Genomic DNA, 20,466 nt, shown 5'->3' on the forward strand with positions numbered 1-20,466 from the left:
ATCAAATAGTAAATATGACAAAAATAGTAGATTCTTGCAGGTTCTGAAATAGACCAAAAAATCGCACCAACCCCCATAATTATGCAGTATTTTTGTTCTAATGGATTTTTATAATTTCATGTTTTAATAATTTGTACATATTTTAGGTTTCAATTAGAGGCTTTACTGTAGTACCATTCATATTTGACCATGTGTTCGAATTGTTGCTGCCATAGTTGGAATTCAATACCTTATTTAAGGCATTGCAGTCTATGTAAGAAATTGCACAGTGTTCCCTTTTTTTCTATTATGCCTTAACTAATGAAAGTTTTTCTGTTTTATTTCAAATTAGGATAGCAAATTACGCAAATTTTCAAATATGGAAATCATTTGAGGATCATTACTTTGATGATGCAATTGTGGTTAAAAATTACACAAGAAATTGTAGTTGGAAATCTGTTGGGAATCTAAATACCACTTTTAAGAATTATAGTGAATTAAAAAAGAACTAGCTCTCAAAACTAAGTTCCATATACAAATTTGTTTAAGAAGTACGGGAACTGTCAAATGACAGAAAAGATAAAAAAATCTATCAGAAATGTCAAAATCAACGTATTGTCCAAAATCAGAAGCCAAAGCTAGTTACTGCTTTTAATCGCCCAAAGCTGTCGTATAAAACGTTTCTAAAGAGACCGCTTTTCAGCGCCATATTAGTGTAGAAGTGCAAAATTTGCTAGTTTTTGGAGTACGGGAAGGATATTTTTTCGCAAGATTTTGCAAAAATAGACCAAAGCGTATATCTAAATAAAATTGCTCAGTAAAAACTCTTACATTTGGATATCAGCTTTGAAACAACGGGGTTTTCCTTCTATCACAAAGTTCATATCTCTAAAAAAATCGTATAATTTGATGTCTTAAATATGTCTACGATTTTATTATCCCACCCCCAATAAAGGGTTCTTTGTCTCTGGAGTGGCACTTATTGTAATATAATTTAATGACGAGGTGACAAATTTCCAATAATTTACCAAGAAAATCATTCAATTTTTGACCAATATCTTTGATAAGATTTTAATCTTAATTTGAGGTACTTAAAACAAAATTATAAAAATATAAACTTTTTTTATTAGTATAATAATAATTTGAAAAGGTTTATAAAGTTCATCCAAAGCAATTATTTGTCATAAAATGGCACATATTTGAAAGAAATGAGGTGGCAATGACATGCACATAATTTGGGAGAGTTCAAGAAGAACACGTGTGAAACAAACGTCATAAAGAAGCACCCTTTATTTTATAAAGGGTCTAAAGAAGCACCCTTTATTTTATAAAGGGTCTAAAGAAGCACCCTTTATTTTATAAAGGGTCTAAAGAAGCACCCTTTATTTTATAAAGGGTCTAAAGAAGCACCCTTTATTTTATAAAGGGTCTAAAGAAGCACCCTTTATTTTATAAAGGGTCTAAAGAAGCACCCTTTATTTTATAAAGGGTCTAAAGAAGCACCCTTTATTTTATAAAGGGTCTAAAGAAGCACCCTTTATTTTATAAAGGGTCTAAAGAAGCACCCTTTATTTTATAAAGGGTCTAAAGAAGCACCCTTTATTTTATAAAGGGTCTAAAGAAGCACCCTTTCTTTCATAAAGGGTCTAAAGAAGCCCGCTTTCTTTCATAAAGGATCTAAAGAAGCACCCTTTCTTTTATAAAGGGTCTAAAGAAGCACCCTTTCTTTCATAAAGGGTCTAAAGAAGCCCGCTTTCTTTCAGAAAGGGTAAATAGAAGCCCGCTTCCTTTCTTTCATAAAGGGTCTAAAGAAACACCTTTTCTTTCTTCCTATAGAAGCCCGCTTTCTTTCAGAAAGGGTCCATAGAAGACCGCTTTCTTTCGGAAAGGTTCTATAGAAGAATCCTTTCTTTCAGAAAGTTTTTTATTTCTTTCTGAAAGGGTCTATAGAAGCCTGTTTTCTTTCGGAAAGTGTCAATAGAAGCCCGCTTTCTTTCAGAAAGGGTCTATGGGAGCACCATTTCTTTCAGAAAGGGTATATAGAAGCTCGCTTTCTTTCAGAAAGGGTCTATAGAACCCTGCTTTCTTACAGAAGGGCGCAATAGAAGCACCCTTTCTTTCAGAAAGGGTTTATAGAAGCCGCTTTCTTTCAGCAACGGTTATAGAAGCCCGCTTTCTTTCAGAAATGGTCTATAGAAGCCCGCTTTCTTTTAGAAAGGGTCTATAGAAACCAGCTTTCTTTCAGGAAGGGTCTATAGAAACCCGCCTTCTTTCAGAAAGGGTCTATAGAAGCCCGCTTTCTTTCAGAAAGGGTCCATAGAAGCTGCTTTCTTTCAGAAAGGGTCTATAGAAGCCCGTTTTCTTTCAGAAAGTGTCTAAAGAAACTAGATTTCTTTCAGGAAGGGTCTATAGAATCCCGCTTTCTTTCAGAAAGGGTCTGTAGAAGCCCACATTTTTTCAGGAAAGTTCTATAGAAGCCGCTTTCTTTCAGAAAGGGTCTACAGAAGCTCGCTTTCTTTCAGAAAGGGTCAATAGAAGCCCGCTTTCTTTCAGAAAGGGTCTATAGAAGCCCGCTTTCTTTCAGAAAGGGTCTATAGAAGCCCGCTTTCTTTCAGAAAGGGTCTATAGAAGCCCGCTTTCTATCAGAAAAGGTCTATAGAAGCCCGATTTCTTTCAGAAAGGGTCAATAGAATCCCGTTTTCTTTCAGAAAGGGTCTAAAGAAACTAGATTTCTTTCAGGAAGGGTCTATAGAATCCCGCTTTCTTTCAGAAAGGGTCTGTAGAAGCCCACATTTTTTCAGGAAAGTTCTATAGAAGCCGCTTTCTTTCAGAAAGGGTCTACAGAAGCTCGCTTTCTTTCAGAAAGGGTCAATAGAAGCCCGCTTTCTTTCAGAAAGGGTCTATAGAAGTCCGATTTTTTTCAAAAAGGGTCTATAGAAGCCCGCTTTCTTTCAGAAAGGTTCTATAGAAGCCCGCTTTCTTTCAGAAAGGGTCTATAGAAGCCCGCTTTCTTTCAGAAAGGGTCTTTAGAAGCCCGCTTTCTTTCAGAAAGGGTCTATAGAAGCCCGCCTTTTTCAGAAAGGGTCTTTAGAAGTCCGTTTTCTTTCAGAAAGGGTCTATAGAAGCCTGCTTCCTTTCAGTAAGGGATAAAGAAGCGCTTTCTTTCAGAAAAGGTCTTTAGAAGTCCACTTTCTTTCGGAAAGTTTCTATAGAAGCCCGTTTTCTTTCAGAAAGGGTCTATAGAAGCCCGCTTTCTTTCAGAAAGGGTCTATAGAAGCCCGCTTTCTTTCAGAAAGGGTCTATAGAAGCCCGCTTTCTTTCAGAAAGGGTCAATAGAAGCCCGCTTTCTATCAGAAAGGGTCTATAGAAGCCCGCTTTCTTTCAGAAAGGGTCTATAGAAGCCCGCTTTCTTTCAGAAAGGGTCTATAGAAGCCCGCTTTCTATCAGAAAAGGTCTATAGAAGCCCGCTTTCTTTCAGAAAGGGTCAATAGAAGCCCGCTTTCTTTCAGAAAGGGTCTATAGAAGCCCGCCTTTTTCAGAAAGGGTCTTTAGAAGTCCGTTTTCTTTAAGAAAGGGTCTATAGAAGCCTGCTTCCTTTCAGTAAGGGATAAAGAAGCGCTTTCTTTCAGAAAAGGTCTTTAGAAGCCCGTTTTCTTCCAGAAAGGGTCTATGGGAGCACCCTTTCTTTCAGATGGGGTATGTAGAAGCTCACTTTTTTCCAGAAAGGGTCTGTAGAAGCCTGCTTTCTTTCAGAAGGGAATCGAAGCACCCTTTCTTTCAGAAAGCGTCTATAGAAGCCGCTTTCTTTCAGAAATGGTCTATAGAAGCCCGCTTTCTTACAGAAAGGGTCTATAGAAGGCTGCTTTCTTTCAGAAAAGATTGATAGAAGCCCGCTTTCTTTCAGGAAGTGTCTATAGAAGCCCGCTTTCTTTCAGAAAGGGTCTATAGTAGCCCGCTTTCTTTCAGGAAGGGTCTATAGAAGCCCGCTTTCTTTCAGAAAGGGTCTATAGAAGCCCGCTTTCTGTCAGAAAGGGTTAATGGAAGACCGCTTTCTTTCAGAAAGTGTCTATAGAAGCGCGCGTTCTTTCAGAAAGGGTCTATGGGAGAACCATTTGTTTCAGAAAAAGTATATAGAAGCTCGCTTTCTTCCAGAAAGACTCTATAGAAACCAGCTTTCTTTCAGAAAGGGTCAATAGAAGCCCGCTTTCATTCAGAAAGGGTCTATAGGAGCCCGATTTCTTACAGAAAGGGTCTATAGAAGCCCGCTTTATTTCAGAAATGGTCTATAGAAGCCCGCTTTCTTACATAAAGGGTCCATAGAAGCCCGCTTTCTTTCACAAAGGGTTTATAGAAGCCCGCTTTCTTACAGAAAGGATCTATAGTAGCCCGCTTTATTTTAGAAAGGGTCTATAGAAGCCCGCTTTCTTTCAGAAAGGGTCTATAGAAGCCCGCTTTCTTTCACAAAGGGTTTATAAAAGCCCGATTTTTTCAGAAAGAGTGCATAGAAGCCCGCTTTCTTTCAGAAAAGATCTATAGAAGCTCGCTTTCTCTCATAAAGGATCTATAGAAGCCCGCTTTCTTTCAGAAAGTGTCTTTAGAAGATCGCTTTATTTCAGAAAATGCCTATGGAAGCCCGCTTTCTTTCAGAAAGGGTCTATAGAAGACCGCTATCTTTCACAAACGGTTTATAGAAGCCCGCTTTCTTTCAGAAAAGATCTATAGAAGCCCACTTTCTCTCAGAAGGGGTCTATAGAAGCCCGCTTTATTTCAGAAAGGGTCTTTAGAAGCCCGCTTTATTTCAGAAAAGGCCTATGGAAGCTCGCTTTCATTCAGAAATGCTCTATAGGAGAACGTTTTCTTTTAGAAAGTGTCTAAGAAGTCCACCTTCTTTCAGAAAGGTTTTATAGAAGCCCGCTTTCTTACAGAAATGGTCTATAGAAGACTATAGAATTACTTAAAAGTATGTCCCAATTTACATTAGGCGAGTTTACTTGCGGCAATTGTCAGTTTGTGGGTGAGAGAGGGTACTGAGAGGCAAAGGGTTACCATATGCCTCACCTCTCTCTCTCCTACAAAATGACAATTGCCGCAAGTAAACTCGCCCAATGTAAATTGGGACTATGTACAAATTTATTTATACACTAATCCCCTGTTTTTATAACTATTTTTTGTTCGTTCGTCTATATTCGTAATAATTTGAGCATCCATAGCTCAGCCCCTAGACGATATACAGACCTAATTCTTCGTAGGCATGTTCTATATATAGTATAGAATTCCTCATTCAAAAATCAGCGTTCTACATTTGCCCTAAGGCGAGTAAATCGATCTACAAAATTTGACAATTCGTGTGAGAACAATAAATATTTTTACAAAAACTGGGGGTTAGGGAACCACAAGTCTATAATTGATTAATCGATTTTTCGACTTTTTGTCTTCAAAACCTAAATGGCGAAATCGTTTTTTTTGGTTATGGCAAACAACGAAAAAATGATCGCCATTAGATTTGACTTAAGAGGATTTGGATTTGACTTTGATGGATTTGGTATGTTACATGGTCTTAAACCTTATTCACACTTGCCACCGATTTTCAAATATTTCCTTTAAATCACCGTAAAAATCTCAAATTTCTGTTACCTTTTCTTTGACCATTCATCGCTTTTTTGGTTTTCACCATGATCCGCATGTTCATAACTTCTCGAAGTGTTTCACCCACATTGTGAACATATGTTTTCGATAATATTGTATTCTGAGTTCTTATCGGCGCCCATAGATTAGATGCCATGCATGTGTGGAAACTATTGCCGGTAAAATAAAATCACCTACCTGCCTACCGATTTTTTATAATCTCAACTGAGTTAAGGTAGTGGAGTTTTATTATGGGCAATAAATTATGATTGAAGGGATTTGATTTCTATTTAGTATGATGAAACTGGAAGCTCAAGATTATATATTATTAGTAAACATACATACACTTGTATGTATGTCACGTAGAAAATAACATAAATACAATTTTTGGCGCAAAAATTCCTTAAAACTTTGAAATTTTCATTTTCCATAATGAAAATAGTTTACCGCTCTCATAACTGCTGGCTTCTGATGGAACGCTTTTCAGGTACATAATAAGTAGCAAAACATAACGATTTTTGCACGTACAGGGGCAGAGCTTCAGTTAGTAAATATATCACGTTTCTATTTCATCGCCACATATTTATGGGGTAGAACAATTAGTTAATTTTGTTAGTGACAAAAGTAATTCAAACAATGATTATAAGTTTATTATATAAACATTTTAAAATCTATTAATGAATATTAATAAACAATGTCCAAAATAGTAGATTCTTTCAGGTTCTGCAGCAGAATATTTGACAGCATGGCATTATCGCTTAAGCATTTTGAGGTCAGTTTCAAGTTATGCCCGAATCTGCCACAATATTTCATTTTCGGTGAAAGGTTCCAATGGGAAAAATATTCTCCATAAAATTTCACTATGAGACGCCGAACAAAAGAAATCGATAACCGTAGTAGATATCAGCTTAAACCCGATAACAAGTTGGGTATAAATTTATTTTATTTTTTTAAATTGTAGGTCAGTTTAAAATGTTGCCCAAATCTCTCATATAACTTCATTTTTGCCGAGTGATACCAAAGGAAATAATGTTCTCCATGAAATTTCACTATGAGTATTTGAATAAAAGAAATCGATAACTGCAGTAGATATCAGCTTAAAACCGATAACAAGTTGGGTATAAATTTATTTATTTATTTTTTAATTTTAAGGTTAGTTTCAAATTTTGCCCAAATTTCCCATACAACTTCATTTTTGGCGGGTGATACCAAAGGAAATAATGTTCTCCATGAAATTTCACTATGATGGTTTGAATAAAAGAAATCGATAACTGCAATAGATATCATCTTAAAACCGATAACAAGTTGCGTATAAATTTATTTATTATTTTTTCATTTTAAGGTTAGTTTCAATTTACCCCCAAATCTCCCACAAAATTTCATTTTCGATGAGTGACACTAATGGAAAAAATACTCTCCATAAAATTTCACTATGAGACGCCGAACAAAAGAAATCGATAACGGTAGTAGATATCAGTTTAAATCCGATAACATGTTGAATACAAATTAAATTATTTTTTTTTTAATTTTAAAGTTAATTTCAATTTTTCCCAAAATTTCCCACAAAACTTCATTTTCGGTTAGTGATACCAATGGAAAAGGGTCTATAGAAGCACCCTTTCATTCACAAACGGTCTATAGAAGCACCCTTTCATTCACAAAGGGTCTATAGAAGCACCCTTTCATTCACAAAGGGTCTATAGAAGCACCCTTTCATTCACAAAGGGTCTATAGAAGCACCCTTTCATTCACAAAGGGTCTATAGAAGCACCCTTTCATTCACAAAGGGTCTATAGAGGCACCCTTTCATTCACAAAGGGTCTATAGAAGCACCCTTTCATTCACAAAGGGTCTATAGAAGCACCCTTTCATTCACAAAGGGTCTATAGAAGCACCCTTTCATTCACAAAGGGTCTATAGAAGCACCCTTTCATTCACAAAGGGTCTATAGAAGCACCCTTTCATTCACAAAGGGTCTATAGAAGCACCCTTTCATTCACAAAGGGTCTATAGAAGCACCCTTTCATTCACAAAGGGTCTATAGAAGCACCCTTTCATTCACAAAGGGTCTATAGAAGCACCCTTTCATTCACAAAGGGTCTATAGAAGCACCCTTTCATTCACAAAGGGTCTATAGAAGCACCCTTTCATTCACAAAGGGTCTATAGAAGCACCCTTTAATTCACAAAGGGTCTATAGAAGCACCCTTTCTTTCAAAAGGGGTCTATAGAAGCACCCTTTCTTTCAAAAAGGGTCTATAGAAGCACCCTTTCTTTCAGGAAGGGTCTATAGAAGCACCCTTTCTTTCAGGAAGAGTCTATAGAAGCACCCTTTCTTTCAGGAAGGGTCTATAGAAGCACCCTTTCTTTCAGGAAGGGTCTATAGAAGCACCCTTTCTTTCAGGAAGGGTCTATAGAAGCACCCTTTCTTTCAGGAAGGGTCTATAGAAACACCCTTTCTTTCAGGAAGGGTCTACAGAAGCCCGCTTTCTTTCAGAAAGGGTCTAAAGAAGCACTCTTTCTTTCAGGAAGGGTCTTAAAAACCACCCATTCTTTCAGGAAGGGTCTTAAAAACCACCCATTCTTTCAGAATGGACCTATAGGAGCCCGTTTTCTTTCAGAATGGACCTATAGAAGCCCGTTTTCTTTCAGAATGGACCTATAGAAGCCCGTTTTCTTTCAGAATGGACCTATAGAAGCCCGTTTTCTTTCAGAATGGACCTATAGAAGCACCCTTTCTTTCAAAAAGGGTCTATAGAAGCACCCTTTCTTTCAAAAAGGGTCTATAGAAGCACCCTTTTTTTCAAAAAGGGTCTATAGAAGCACCCTTTCTTTCAAAAAGGGTCTATAGAAGCACCCTTTCTTTCAAAAACGGTCTATAGAAGCACCCATTCTTTCAGAAAGGGTCTATAGAAGCACCCTTTCTTTCAGGAAGGGTCTATAGAAGCACCCATTCTTTCAGAAAGGGTCTATAGAAGCACCCTTTCTTTCAGGAAGGGTCTATAGAAGCACCCTTTATTTCAAAAAGGGTCTATAGAAGCACCCTTTCTTTCAGGAAGGGTCTATAGAAGCACCCTTTCTTTCAGGAAGGGTCTATAGAAGCACCCTTTCTTTCAAAAAGGGTCTATAGAAGCACCCTTTCTTTCAAAAAGGGTCTATAGAAGCCCGCTTTCTTTCAGAAAGGGTCTATAGAAGCCCGCTTTCTTTCAGGAAGAGTCTATGGTAGCCCGCTTTCTTTCAGAAAGGGTCTATAGAATCCCGCTTTCTATCAAAAAGGGTCTATAGAAGCCCGCTTTCTTTCAGAAAGGGTCTATAGAAGTCCGTTTCTTTCAGAAGGGGTCTATAGAAGTCCGCTTTCTTTCAGTAAGGGTCTATAGAAGCCCGATTTCTTTCAGTAAGGGTCTATAGAATCCCGCTTTCTTTCCATAAGGGTCTATAGAAGCCCGCTATCTTTCAGTAAGGGTCTATAGAAGCCCGCTTTCTTTCAGTAAGGGTCTATAGAAGCCCGCTTTCTTTCAGTAAGGGTCTATAGAAGCCCGCTTTCTTTCAGTAAGGGTATATAGAAGCCCGCTTTCTTTCAGTAAGGGTCTATAGAAGCCCGCTTTCTTTCAGTAAGGGTATATAGAAGCCCGCTTTCTTTCAGTAATTGTCTAAAGAAGCCCGCTTTCTTTCAGGAAGAGTCTATAGCAGCACACTTTCATTCAGTTAATTTTATTTTTCATATTTGTTATGCTAAAATTTTTACTAACCCCTTTTCTCCTTCCTTTGCAGGTCCCGATTGCATGCCCTGGGTGGGAAATACCATCCAGTTGCGCAAGGAGGCTCGTGCCGCTGGCGGACAACACAAAGCCTTTGAAAAATGGTCCAAGATCTACAATACGAATCTCATTGGCCTGAAATTGGGCAGGGAACTGGTAGTGGTCGCCCTGGGCTATGACATGCAAAAGGAGGTTAATCTACAAGAAGTTTTCGAAGGACGTCCCGATACATTCTTTTTACGTTTGCGTACAATGGGAACGCGCAAAGGCATCACTTGTACCGATGGAAAACTGTGGTATGAACATCGTAACTTTGCCATGAAACAAATGCGCAATGTGGGCTATGGACGTTCAGAGATGGAACAGCACATTGAAAAGGAGGCAGAAAGCCTTTTGAAATATATTGAATCATTTGAGGGGGCTCCGGTGTGTCCGGCCAGCTTTTTGGCCCAGAGTGTTATAAATGTTTTGTGGTCCATGACGGCTGGCAAGCGTTTTGAACGAGGTGATAAGAGAATGGCAAGGCTGTTGGATTTAATGGGACGTCGTTCCAAGGTCTTTGATATGTCTGGTGGTATTTTGACCCAATTTCCCTGGCTGCGTTTTGTGGCGCCCAATAAGACGGGTTATAATTTGATAAGGCAACTGAATTCGGAAATGTTTAATTTCTTTATGGAATGTATTGATGAACACAAGTCCACGCTGAACAAGCAAACCGCAGATAATGATTTAATTTATGCCTACCTACGGGAAATGCAAAAGGAGTTGAGCAACAACAATGAGAACAGTACCTTTAATGAGACCCAGTTAACCATGACAATTTTGGATTTATTTATTGCCGGATCGCAGACCACCAGTACCACAATGGATTTAAGTCTCATGACCTTGGCAATGCGTCCAGATTTCCAAAGGAAGGTATACGAAGAGATCCGCTGCAATGCCAAACAGAATGAGTTCCCCAGTTTGGCTAATAAGGCCTATTACCCGTATACAGATGCCTTTTTGATGGAGGTACAGCGATATTTTCACATTGCTCCCATAACGGGGCCGCGGAGGGCATTGTGGGATACTAAATTGGGTGGTTATGATATACCCAAAGATACCACAATTCTAACGTGTCCCTTTACTGTGATGAAAGATGTCAAACATTGGGGTGATCCAGAAGAATTCCGACCGGAACGTTTTATCAATGAAGAGGGTAAAACGTTTAAAGATGAATATCTCATTCCCTTTGGTATGGGACGCAGACGTTGTTTGGGTGATGCCATGGCTCGGGCATGCATCTTTTCATTTATTGTTTCCATTTGTCAAAAATTTGAGCTGCAGCTCAGTGATAAAGAAGAAGATCAACCATCATGGACCCTGGTGCCGGGAATAACATTGTCAGCCAAGCCATATAAAATTAAATTTGTCAAACGAGCATCATGAGGCGCCGCACATCTAGGTGGAGATGCTTGCATGGCAATAAAAAAAGACATGACACAATTGAGAAGCAAACCTGCAAACACATAGAAGCTTTGAATAGAATTGTATAGAATTAGTTTTAAGTTTTCTTTATTCTTCTTCTTCTTCCTTTTATCCCCCTTATTTTATTAATGTAGATACATTGTATGTATAAGTTATATTAACCAAATTCCTTTGTTGTAAATAAACAAATTCAATTAAACAAAATGTTTAAATTGTTAGCGACATTTTTTATGTTATTCAGTATAGCTAGAGATTTCTTTTGTTCTGTGACCTAGTGTGAAATTTCGTGTAGAAAAATTTTCTCCTTGAAGTCATGTCTCTAGAATTAAGTATTGTAAAAGATTTTTGCAAATTTTGGAATTAACCTTAAAATTGCAAAAAAAAAAAAATGTTTTTATATACCAAAAAGGTTTTATGTATTTTCAGGGATATACATTTTAGCTAGGGATTTCTTTTGTTCGGAGGCCTACAGTGAAATTTAATGTAGAAGATTTTCTTCTTTGACTTCAACAGCCTTGAATGACGGGTTGAAAAGATTTTGAAGTTTTTCACAATAACCTCAAAAAATTCCATAAATTACTTTTTCACATTTTAAGTGAATTTTTTGTGTTATTTTGCATAGCTAGATATTTCTTTTGTTCCGTGACCTAGGGTGAAATTTGATGTAGAATATTTTCCCCCTTAATGTCATGCCTCTACAATTTACTATTGTAAAAGATTTTTGCAAATTTGGGAATTAACTCTAAATATGCAAAGGTCTTGCTTTTATATACCAAAAATGTAACATATATTTTAATGTTATATACTATAGCTAGAGACTTATTTTGTTAGGAGACCTCTAGTGAAATTTGATGTAGAATAATTTTCTCATTGGCACCTATAACCTATATTGATGTTATGTGGGTGAAATTGACCCAAATCTAAATTTACCAAAAAAGTTTTATTGGTACTATGAAACTTCTTTCGGGGATTAAATCGTTATTTATAATATCTACAAATTTCTGTTGTTCGGAGACCAGTAGTGAAATTTGATGTAGAATCTTTTTTTCTTTGCTAGCCATTACCTATTTTGAGGTTATGTTGAAAAAATGGGTACAATTTGAAATTAACCTAAAATATCCATAAATTTTTTGCACCAAAAATTGCTATTGAGATTCAAGCCATATTTCTTATAGTTACATAATTCCCTTGTTCTGCTGAATATATATAGGGAAATTTGGTGTAGAATAGTTTCTTCATGGACACCTATCACCTAATTTGAGGTTATGTGCGAAATTGAAATGCATATTCCCAAAAAAATACTTTATTAGTAATACCGAATTTCCTATAAGGATTAAATTGATATTTGTTAAAGTTACAGATTTGTGTTGTTCGGAGACCTATAGTGAAATTTTATGTAGAATAATTTTCTCTTTGACACCCATAACCTATTTTGAGGTTATGTGGAAGAAATAGCACCATTTGGAATTAACCTAAAAAATCCATAAATTTTTTGTCCCAAAATTTATAAAGCGAGTTAATGGATATTTATAATAGATAGAAACCTGGTTTGTTCTGTGGCCTATAGCAAAATTTTATGTAGAATAATTTCCTCTTTAACAGCCACAACTTATACTGACGTTATGTGCGAACGATTGACCCAAATAAAAATTAACCACAAAAAAATATACAATTTTTTATACCAAATTTGCAAAAGGGAATAAATCGATATTTATTATAGCTACACATTTGTACTGTTCGAAGACCTATAGTGAAATTTGATGTAGAAACGATTTTTCTCTGACACCTATAACCAATTTTGAGGTTATGTTGAAAAAATTGCCACAATTTGAAATTAACCTTAAAAATCCATAATTTTTTCATACCAAAATAGATAAAGAGATTAAACGCATATATTGAACAGATAGAGCTCTATTTTGTTTTAGAGCCCAGAGTTAAATTTGATGTAGAATTATTCCGTCATTGACACCTATCATATATTTTGAGGTTATGTACTAGAAATTGCTACAATTCGAAATTTACCCAAAATATACTTAATTTGTAGTGCCAAATTTTCTATAGGGATTTATTAGTATATTTATTACAGCTACAAATATATGTTGTGCGGAGGTCTATAGTGAAATTTGATATAGAATAAGATTCCCTTTGTCACCTAAAGTCTATTTTGGGGTTATGTTGAAAAAATAGACACAATTTGTAGTTAACCTCAAAATTGCATACACTTTGTATACCAAAATTGCAATTGAGATTTAGTCGATATTCAGTATAGTTATAGATTACTTTTCTTCTGGGACCTACAATGAAATTTGATGTAAAATAATTTCCTCATTGACACCTATCACCTATTGTGAGGTTATGTGTGAGAAATCGAAAATAGCCCAAAATTATTTTATAAGTAATACCAAATTTCATATAGGGAATATATTGAATTTTTATTATAGCTATGGATTTTTGTTGTTCGAAGACCTATAGTAAAATTTTGTATAGAATAATTTTTTCTTTGACACCCATAATCTATTTTGAGGTTATGTGGAAAAAATTGACACAATATAAAATTAACCTCAAAAATGCATGGTTTTTTTTATAACAAAATTGCTATTGAGGTTAAGTTGATATTTGTTATAGTTATAGATTTCATTTGTTCCGGAGCCTTTAATGAAGTTTCATTCAGAATATTTTTCTCATTGATACCTATGACGTACATTGAGGTTATGTAGGAAAAATTGGCAAAAATTTAAATTAACCACAAAAAAGGAAGGATATTGAAGGACATTTATAGTATTTAGAGCTTTTCATTGTTCTGAAGACTATGGTGGAATTTTATGTAGAACAATTTCCTCATTGACACCTATGACGTACATTGAGGTTATGTGGGAAAAAATAGCAAGAATTTAAATTAACCCCAAAAAATTATATTTTTAAAAACGAAATTTCTCCTGAAGGATATTTATAGCTTTCCTTTGTTCTGAAGACTATGGTGGAATTTTATGTAGAACAATTTTCTCATTGACTCCTATCACCTATTTTGAGGTTATGTGGAAAAATGTTGGAAAGAAACCTTAACCTCAAAATATGAAAAAATACGTTTAGTTATCAAAATTGGATATGACAGAATATTTTTTTTCATTGGCATCATTAACCTAGTAGTAAGTCTTGTGGGGGATTTTTGCAAATTTAGAAACTAACCTCAAAAAATGCAATTTAATTAAAAAAAATGATTTTTCACCAATGGATTTTATGGTTACAAACTTTTGTTGTTCTTCGACCCATAGTGAAATTTGATGTAGAATATTTTGCCTATTGTCATCATCCCCCTAAAATCAGGTCTTGTTGGAAGTTTTGGCACAATTTGAACATAACCTAAAAAAATGTGCATAAAATATCGTTTGTTTATTTATTGAACTTTGACCCGACATTTTGTTGTTAACCACTGTACCTACAGATGTCTATTATTCAACCACTCATACTAAAATTTGATGTAGAATATTTTTTCCATTGGCTACATTAACCTGGTAGTAAGTACTGTGGGGGATTTTTGCATATTTGGAAACTAACCTCAAAAAATGCAATTTAATATAAAATTTGATTTTTCTCCAATGCATTTTATAGCTACAAACTTTTGTTGTTCTTCGACCCATAGTGAAATTTGATGTAGAATATTTTGCCCATTGGCGCCATCTCACTAAAATTAGATCTTCTTGGAAATATTGGCACATTTTGAACATAACCTTAAAAAATATGCAAAAAATATTATTTGTTTATTTATTAAACTTTGACCCGACATTTTGTTGATAACCATTGTTCTTTAGTTAAGAACCCAATACTGAAATTTGATGGAGAATATTTTTGTCATTGATATCTTCAATCTAGAATTAATAATTTTGGTACATTTTTCCAAATTTAGAAAATAACATCAAAAAATGTTTTTTTTTAAATTTAAAAATGGGAGTTCACCGATAAATTATATATTGACAAGTTCCTCTTGTTCTTCGACCCATAGTGAAATTTGATGTAGAATATTTTGTCCATTGAAAGCAACTCCGTAAAATGACGTCTTGTAGGAAAAATTAGCAAATTTAGAAAATAACCTCAAAAAATGCTGTTTGAATTTAAAAGTAAAAATTCTCCAATAAATTGTATATTTACAGATTCCTGTTGTTCTTCGACCCATAATGAAATTTGATCTAGAATATTTTGTCCATTGACATCAACTCCCTAAAATGACGTCTTGCAGGAAAAATTATCAAATTTAGAAAATAACCTCAAAAAATGCATTTTCAATTTAAAAGTAGAAATTCTCCAATAAATTGTATATTAACAGATTTCTGTTGTTCTTTGACCCATAGTGAAATTGATGTAGAATATTTTTTCCATCCCCCTAAAATGACGTCTTGTTGGAAAAATTGGCAAATTTTGAAAATAACCTTAAAAAAGCAGTTTGAATTTAATAGTAGAAATTCTCCGATAAATTGTATACTTACAGATTCTTGTTGTTCTTCGACCCATAGTAAAACTTGATGTACAATATTTGTCCATTGACACCAACTCCCTAAAATGACGTCTGGTAGGAAAAATTAGCAAATTTAGAAAATAACCTCAAAAAATGTAGTTTGTATTTAAAAGTAGAAAATCTCCGACAAATTGTATATTTACAAATTCCTGTTGTTCTTCGACCCATAGTGAAATTTGATGTAGAATATTTTGTCCATTGACACCAACTCTCTAAAATGACGTTTTGTAGGAAAAATTACCAAATTTTGAAAATAACCTCAAAAAATGCAGTTTGAATTTAACGGTAGAAATTCTCCGATAAATTGTATATTTACAAATTTCTGTTGTTTTTCGACCCATAGTGAAATTTGATGTAGAATATTTTGTCCATTGACACCAACTCCCTAAAATGACGTCTTGCAGGAAAAATTAGCAAATTTAGAAAATAACCTCAAAAAATGCCATTTGAATTTAACAGTAGAAATTCTCCGATAATTTGTATATTTACAGATTCCTGTTGTTCTTCGACCCATAGTGAAATTTAATGTAGAATATTTTGTCCATTGAAAGCAACTCCCTAAAATGACGTCTTGTAGGAAAAATTAGCAAATTTAGAAAATAACCTCAAAAAATACAGTTTCAATTTAAAAGTAGAAATTCTCCGATAAATTGTATATTTACAGATTCCTGTTGTTCTTCAACCCATAGTGAAATTTGGTGTAGAATATTTTGTCCATTGACACCAACTCCCTAAAATGACGTCGTGCAGGAAATATTAGCAAATTTAGAAAATAACCTAAAAAAATGCATTTTGAATTTAACAGTAGAAATTCTCCGATAATTTGTATATTTACAGATTCCTGTTGTTCTTCGACCCATTGTGAAATTTGATATAGAATATTTTGTCCATTGACACTAACTCCCTAAAATGACGTCTTGCAGAAAAAATTAGCAAATTTAGAAAATAACCTCAAAAAATGCAGTTTGAATTTAAAAGTGGGAATTCACCGATAAATTGTATATTTACAGATTCCTGTTGTTCTTCAACCCATAGTGAAATTTGATGTAGAATATTTTTTCCATTGACATCAACTCCCTAAAATGACGTCTTGTAGGAAAAATGAGCAAATTTAGAAAATAACCTCAAAAAATGCAGTTTGAATTTAACAGTAGAAATTCTCCGATAAATTGTATATTTACAGATTTCTGTTGTTCTTCGACCCATAGTGAAATTTGATCTAGAATATTTTGTCCATTGACATCAACTCCCTAAAATGACGTCTTGCAGGAAAAATTAGCAAATTTAGAAAAATAACCTAAAAAAATACAGTTTGAATTTAAAAGTAGAAATTCTCCGATAAATTGTATATTTACAGATTTCTGTTGTTCTTCGACCCATAGTGAAATTTAATGTAGAATGATTTGTCCATTGACACCAACTCCCTAAAATTAAGTCTTGTAGGAAAAATTAGCAAATTTAGAAAATAACCTCAAAAAATGCAGTTTGAATTTAAAAGTAGAAATTCTCCGATAAATTGTATATTTACAGATTCCTGTTGTTCTTCGACCCATCGTGAAATTTGATGTAGAATATTTTGTCCATTGACACCAACTCCGTAAAATGACGTCTTGTATGAAAAATGAGCAAATTTAAAAAAATAACCTCTAAAATGCAGTTTGAATTTAAAAGTAGAAATTCTCCGTTAAATTGTATATTTACAAATTCCTGTTGTTCTTCGACCCATAGTGAAATTTGATCTAGAATATTTTGTCCATTGACATCATTGGAAGTCTTGCAGAAAAAATTAGCAAATTTAGAAAATAACCTCAAAAAATGCAGTTTCAATTTAAAAGTAGAAATTCTCCGATAAATTGTATATTTACAGATTTCTGTTGTTCTTCGACCCATAGTGAAATTTAATGTAGCATATTTTGTCCATTGACACCAACTCCCTAAAATGACGTCTTGTAGGAAAAATTAGCAAATTTAGAAAATAACCTCAAAAAATGCAGTTTGAATTTAAAAGTAGAAATTCTACGATAAATTGTATATTTACAGATTTCTGTTGTTCTTCGACCCATTGCGAAATTTGAAGTAGAATATTTTTTCCATTGCCACCATCCCCCTAAAATGAAGTCTTGTAGGAAAAATTAGCAAATAACCTCAAAAAATGCAGTTTGAATTTAAAAGTAGAAATTCTCCGATAAATTGTATATTTACAAATTCCTGTTGTTCTTCGACCCACAGTGAAATTTAATGTAGAATATTTTGTCCATTGACACCAACTCCGTAAATTGACGTCGAGCAGGAAAAACTAGCAAATTTAGAAAATAACCTTAAAAAATGCAGTTTGAATTTAAAAGTAGAAATTCTCCGATAAATTGTATATTTACAGATTCCTGTTGTTCTTCGACCCATAGTGAAATTTAATGTAGAATATTTTGTCCATTGACACCAACTCCCTAAAATTACGTCTTGCAGGAAAAATTAGCAAATTTAGAAAATAACCTCAAAAAATGCAGTTTTAATTTAAAATAAGAAATTCTCCGTTAAATTGTATATTTCCGGATTCTTGTTGTTCTTTGACCCATAGTGAAATTTGATGTAGAATATTTTGTCCATTGACACCAACTCCCAAAAATTACGTCTTCCAGGAAAAATTAGCAAATAACCTCAAAAAATGCAGTTTGAATTTAACAGTAGAAATTCTCCGATAAATTGTATATTTACAGATTTCTGTTGTTCTTCGACCCATAGTGAAATTTGATGTAGAATATTTTGTCCATTCCTAAAATGACGTATTGCAGGAAAAATTAGTAAATTTAAAACATAACCTCAAAAAATGCTGTTTGAATTTAAAAGTAGAAATTCTCCGATAAATTGTATATTTACAGGTTCCTGTTGTTTTTTGACCCATGGTGAAATTTGATATAGAATATTTTGTTCATTGACATCAACTCCCTAAAATGACGTCTTGTTGGAAAAATTAGCAAATTTAGAAAATAACCTCAAAAAATGCATTTTGAATTTAACAGTAGAAATTCTCCGATAAATGGTATATTAACAGATTTCTGTTGTTCTTTGACCCATAGTGAAATTTGATGCAGAATATTTTGTCCATTGACACCAACTCCCTAAAATGACGTCTTGCAGATAAAATGAGCAAATTTAGAAAATAACCTCAAAAAATGCAGTTTGAATTTAAAAGTAAAAATTCTCCAATAAATTGTATATTTACAGATTCCTGTTGTTCTTCGACCCATCGTGAAATTTGATGTAGAATATTTTATCCATTGACACCAACTCCCTAAAATGACGTCTTGCAGGAAAAATTAGAAATTTTAGAAAATAACCTCAAAAAATGCCATTTGAATTTAACAGTAGAAATTCTCCGATAATTTGTATATTTACAGATTCCTGTTGTTCTTCGACCCATTGTGAAATTTGATTTAGAATATTTTGTCCATTAACATCAACTCCCTGAAATGACGTCTTGCAGAAAAAATTAGCAAATTTAGAAAATAACCTCAAAAAATGCAGTTAGAATTTAACAGTAGAAATTCTCCGATAAATTGTATATTTACTGATTTCTGTTGTTCTTTGACCCATCGTGAAATTTGATGTAGAATATTTTGTCCATGCACACCAACTCCCTAAAATGACGTCTTGCAGGAAAAATTTGCAAATTTAGAAAATAACCTCAAAAAATGTAGTTTGAATTTAACAGTAAAAATTCTCCGATAAATTGTATATTTACAGATTCTTGTTGTTCTTCGAGCCATAGTGAAATTTGATGTAGTATATTTGTTTCCATTGCCACCATCCCCCTAAAATTAGGTCTTGTAGGAATAATTGGCAAATTTAGAAAATAACCTCAAAAAATGCAGTTTGAATTTAAAAATAAAAATTCTCCAATAAATTGTATATTTACAGATTCCTGTTGTTCTTCGGCCCATAGTGAAATTTGATGTAGAATATTTTGTCCATTGACACCAACTCGCTAAAACTAAGTCTTGTAGAAAAATATAGCAAATTTAGAAAATAACCTCAAAAAATGCAGTTTCAATTTAAAAGTAGAAATTCTCTGATAAATTGTATATTTACAGATTGCTGTTATTCGTGGACCCATAGTGAAATTTGATGTAGAATATTTTGTCCATTGACACCAACTCGCTAAAATGACGTCTTGCAGGAAAAACTAGCAAATTTAGAAAATAACCTCAAAAAATGCATTTTGAATTTAAAAGTAGAAATTCTCCGATAAATTTTATATCTACAGATTTCTGTTGTTCTTCGACCCATCGTGAAATTTGGTGTAGAATATTTTGCCCATTGACAACAACTCCGTAAAATGACGTCTTGTAGGAAAAATTAGCAAAAATCCAAATTAAACATATATTTATATACTTTTATAAATAAGGGCCTGGAATAGCTCTAATCAGAGTATTTAGGTAATTGATTTGTTTTACAAAAATCTTCCCCATATTGTTCTGAATAATATTGCGGAACATAACTTATGTCTAAAATGTAAGGATACCAAGAAATCTTCAACAAATGTAACCCCCTTTTAAAATGTGAAATTCTATAAATCACAATGAAGACAAGTAAGTCTATTGGTGTTGCATGCTTTTAGGCGTTACTTTTGAAAGTAACATTTAAGAGGTCTTTCTCATTGTAATTTACAGCGAAATTAAAATGCCGATTATTATATCGATATATTTGAACAGGGACATGTAAAATAGAGTGGTCCTGGGGACCTGAACCCGAATCCGTGCCGAAATAATTATTTTTTTTATATAAAAAACTTATTTCCACCATTAAATTTTAAAAAATATATATTTCTTACCTTTTTTCCAATGTTTATAACAAAATAAATACAATAACAATATTTTATTTTTTTTGTATTTTGCATTTTTCATTTTTTGTATTGTTTAAATTTTTTATTATTATAATTTTCATTTATTATTATTACAAAATGTTTTTCGTTTAAAACATTATTTATATATTATTAATTTTTTTTATTACACGATGTTAAGATGAAAAAATAAAATTTTGTATTGTTGTTGTTGTTGCTGTTTGTTTGTGTGTAATAGATAAACAATAATAATAAAAATTACATTTAAAATGTGTGTTGATTTTTTTTAAT

At 33.7% G+C, this 20,466-nt stretch overlaps 1 protein-coding gene across 2 annotated transcripts in view; it reads left to right on the forward strand.

Annotated features, from left to right (window-relative positions):
• Nucleotides 1–11,032, forward strand: part of Cyp305a1 (Cytochrome P450 305a1) — a 17,902-nt gene extending 6,870 nt beyond the window's left edge. For both annotated transcript variants that reach the window (XM_073983146.1, XM_073983145.1), the window contains exon 3: nucleotides 9,375–11,032. In XM_073983146.1, coding sequence (XP_073839247.1) covers nucleotides 9,375–10,789 — 1,415 coding nt within the window. In that variant the 3' untranslated portion in view covers nucleotides 10,790–11,032. The remainder of the gene's footprint in view (nucleotides 1–9,374) is intronic.
• The last annotated feature ends 9,434 nt before the right edge of the window (nucleotides 11,033–20,466 follow it).

This window comes from Musca autumnalis, unplaced genomic scaffold, assembly GCF_047663935.1.
Source record: "Musca autumnalis isolate F117 unplaced genomic scaffold, ASM4766393v1 scaffold_4, whole genome shotgun sequence".
Taxonomy (NCBI): Eukaryota; Metazoa; Arthropoda; class Insecta; order Diptera; family Muscidae; genus Musca; species Musca autumnalis.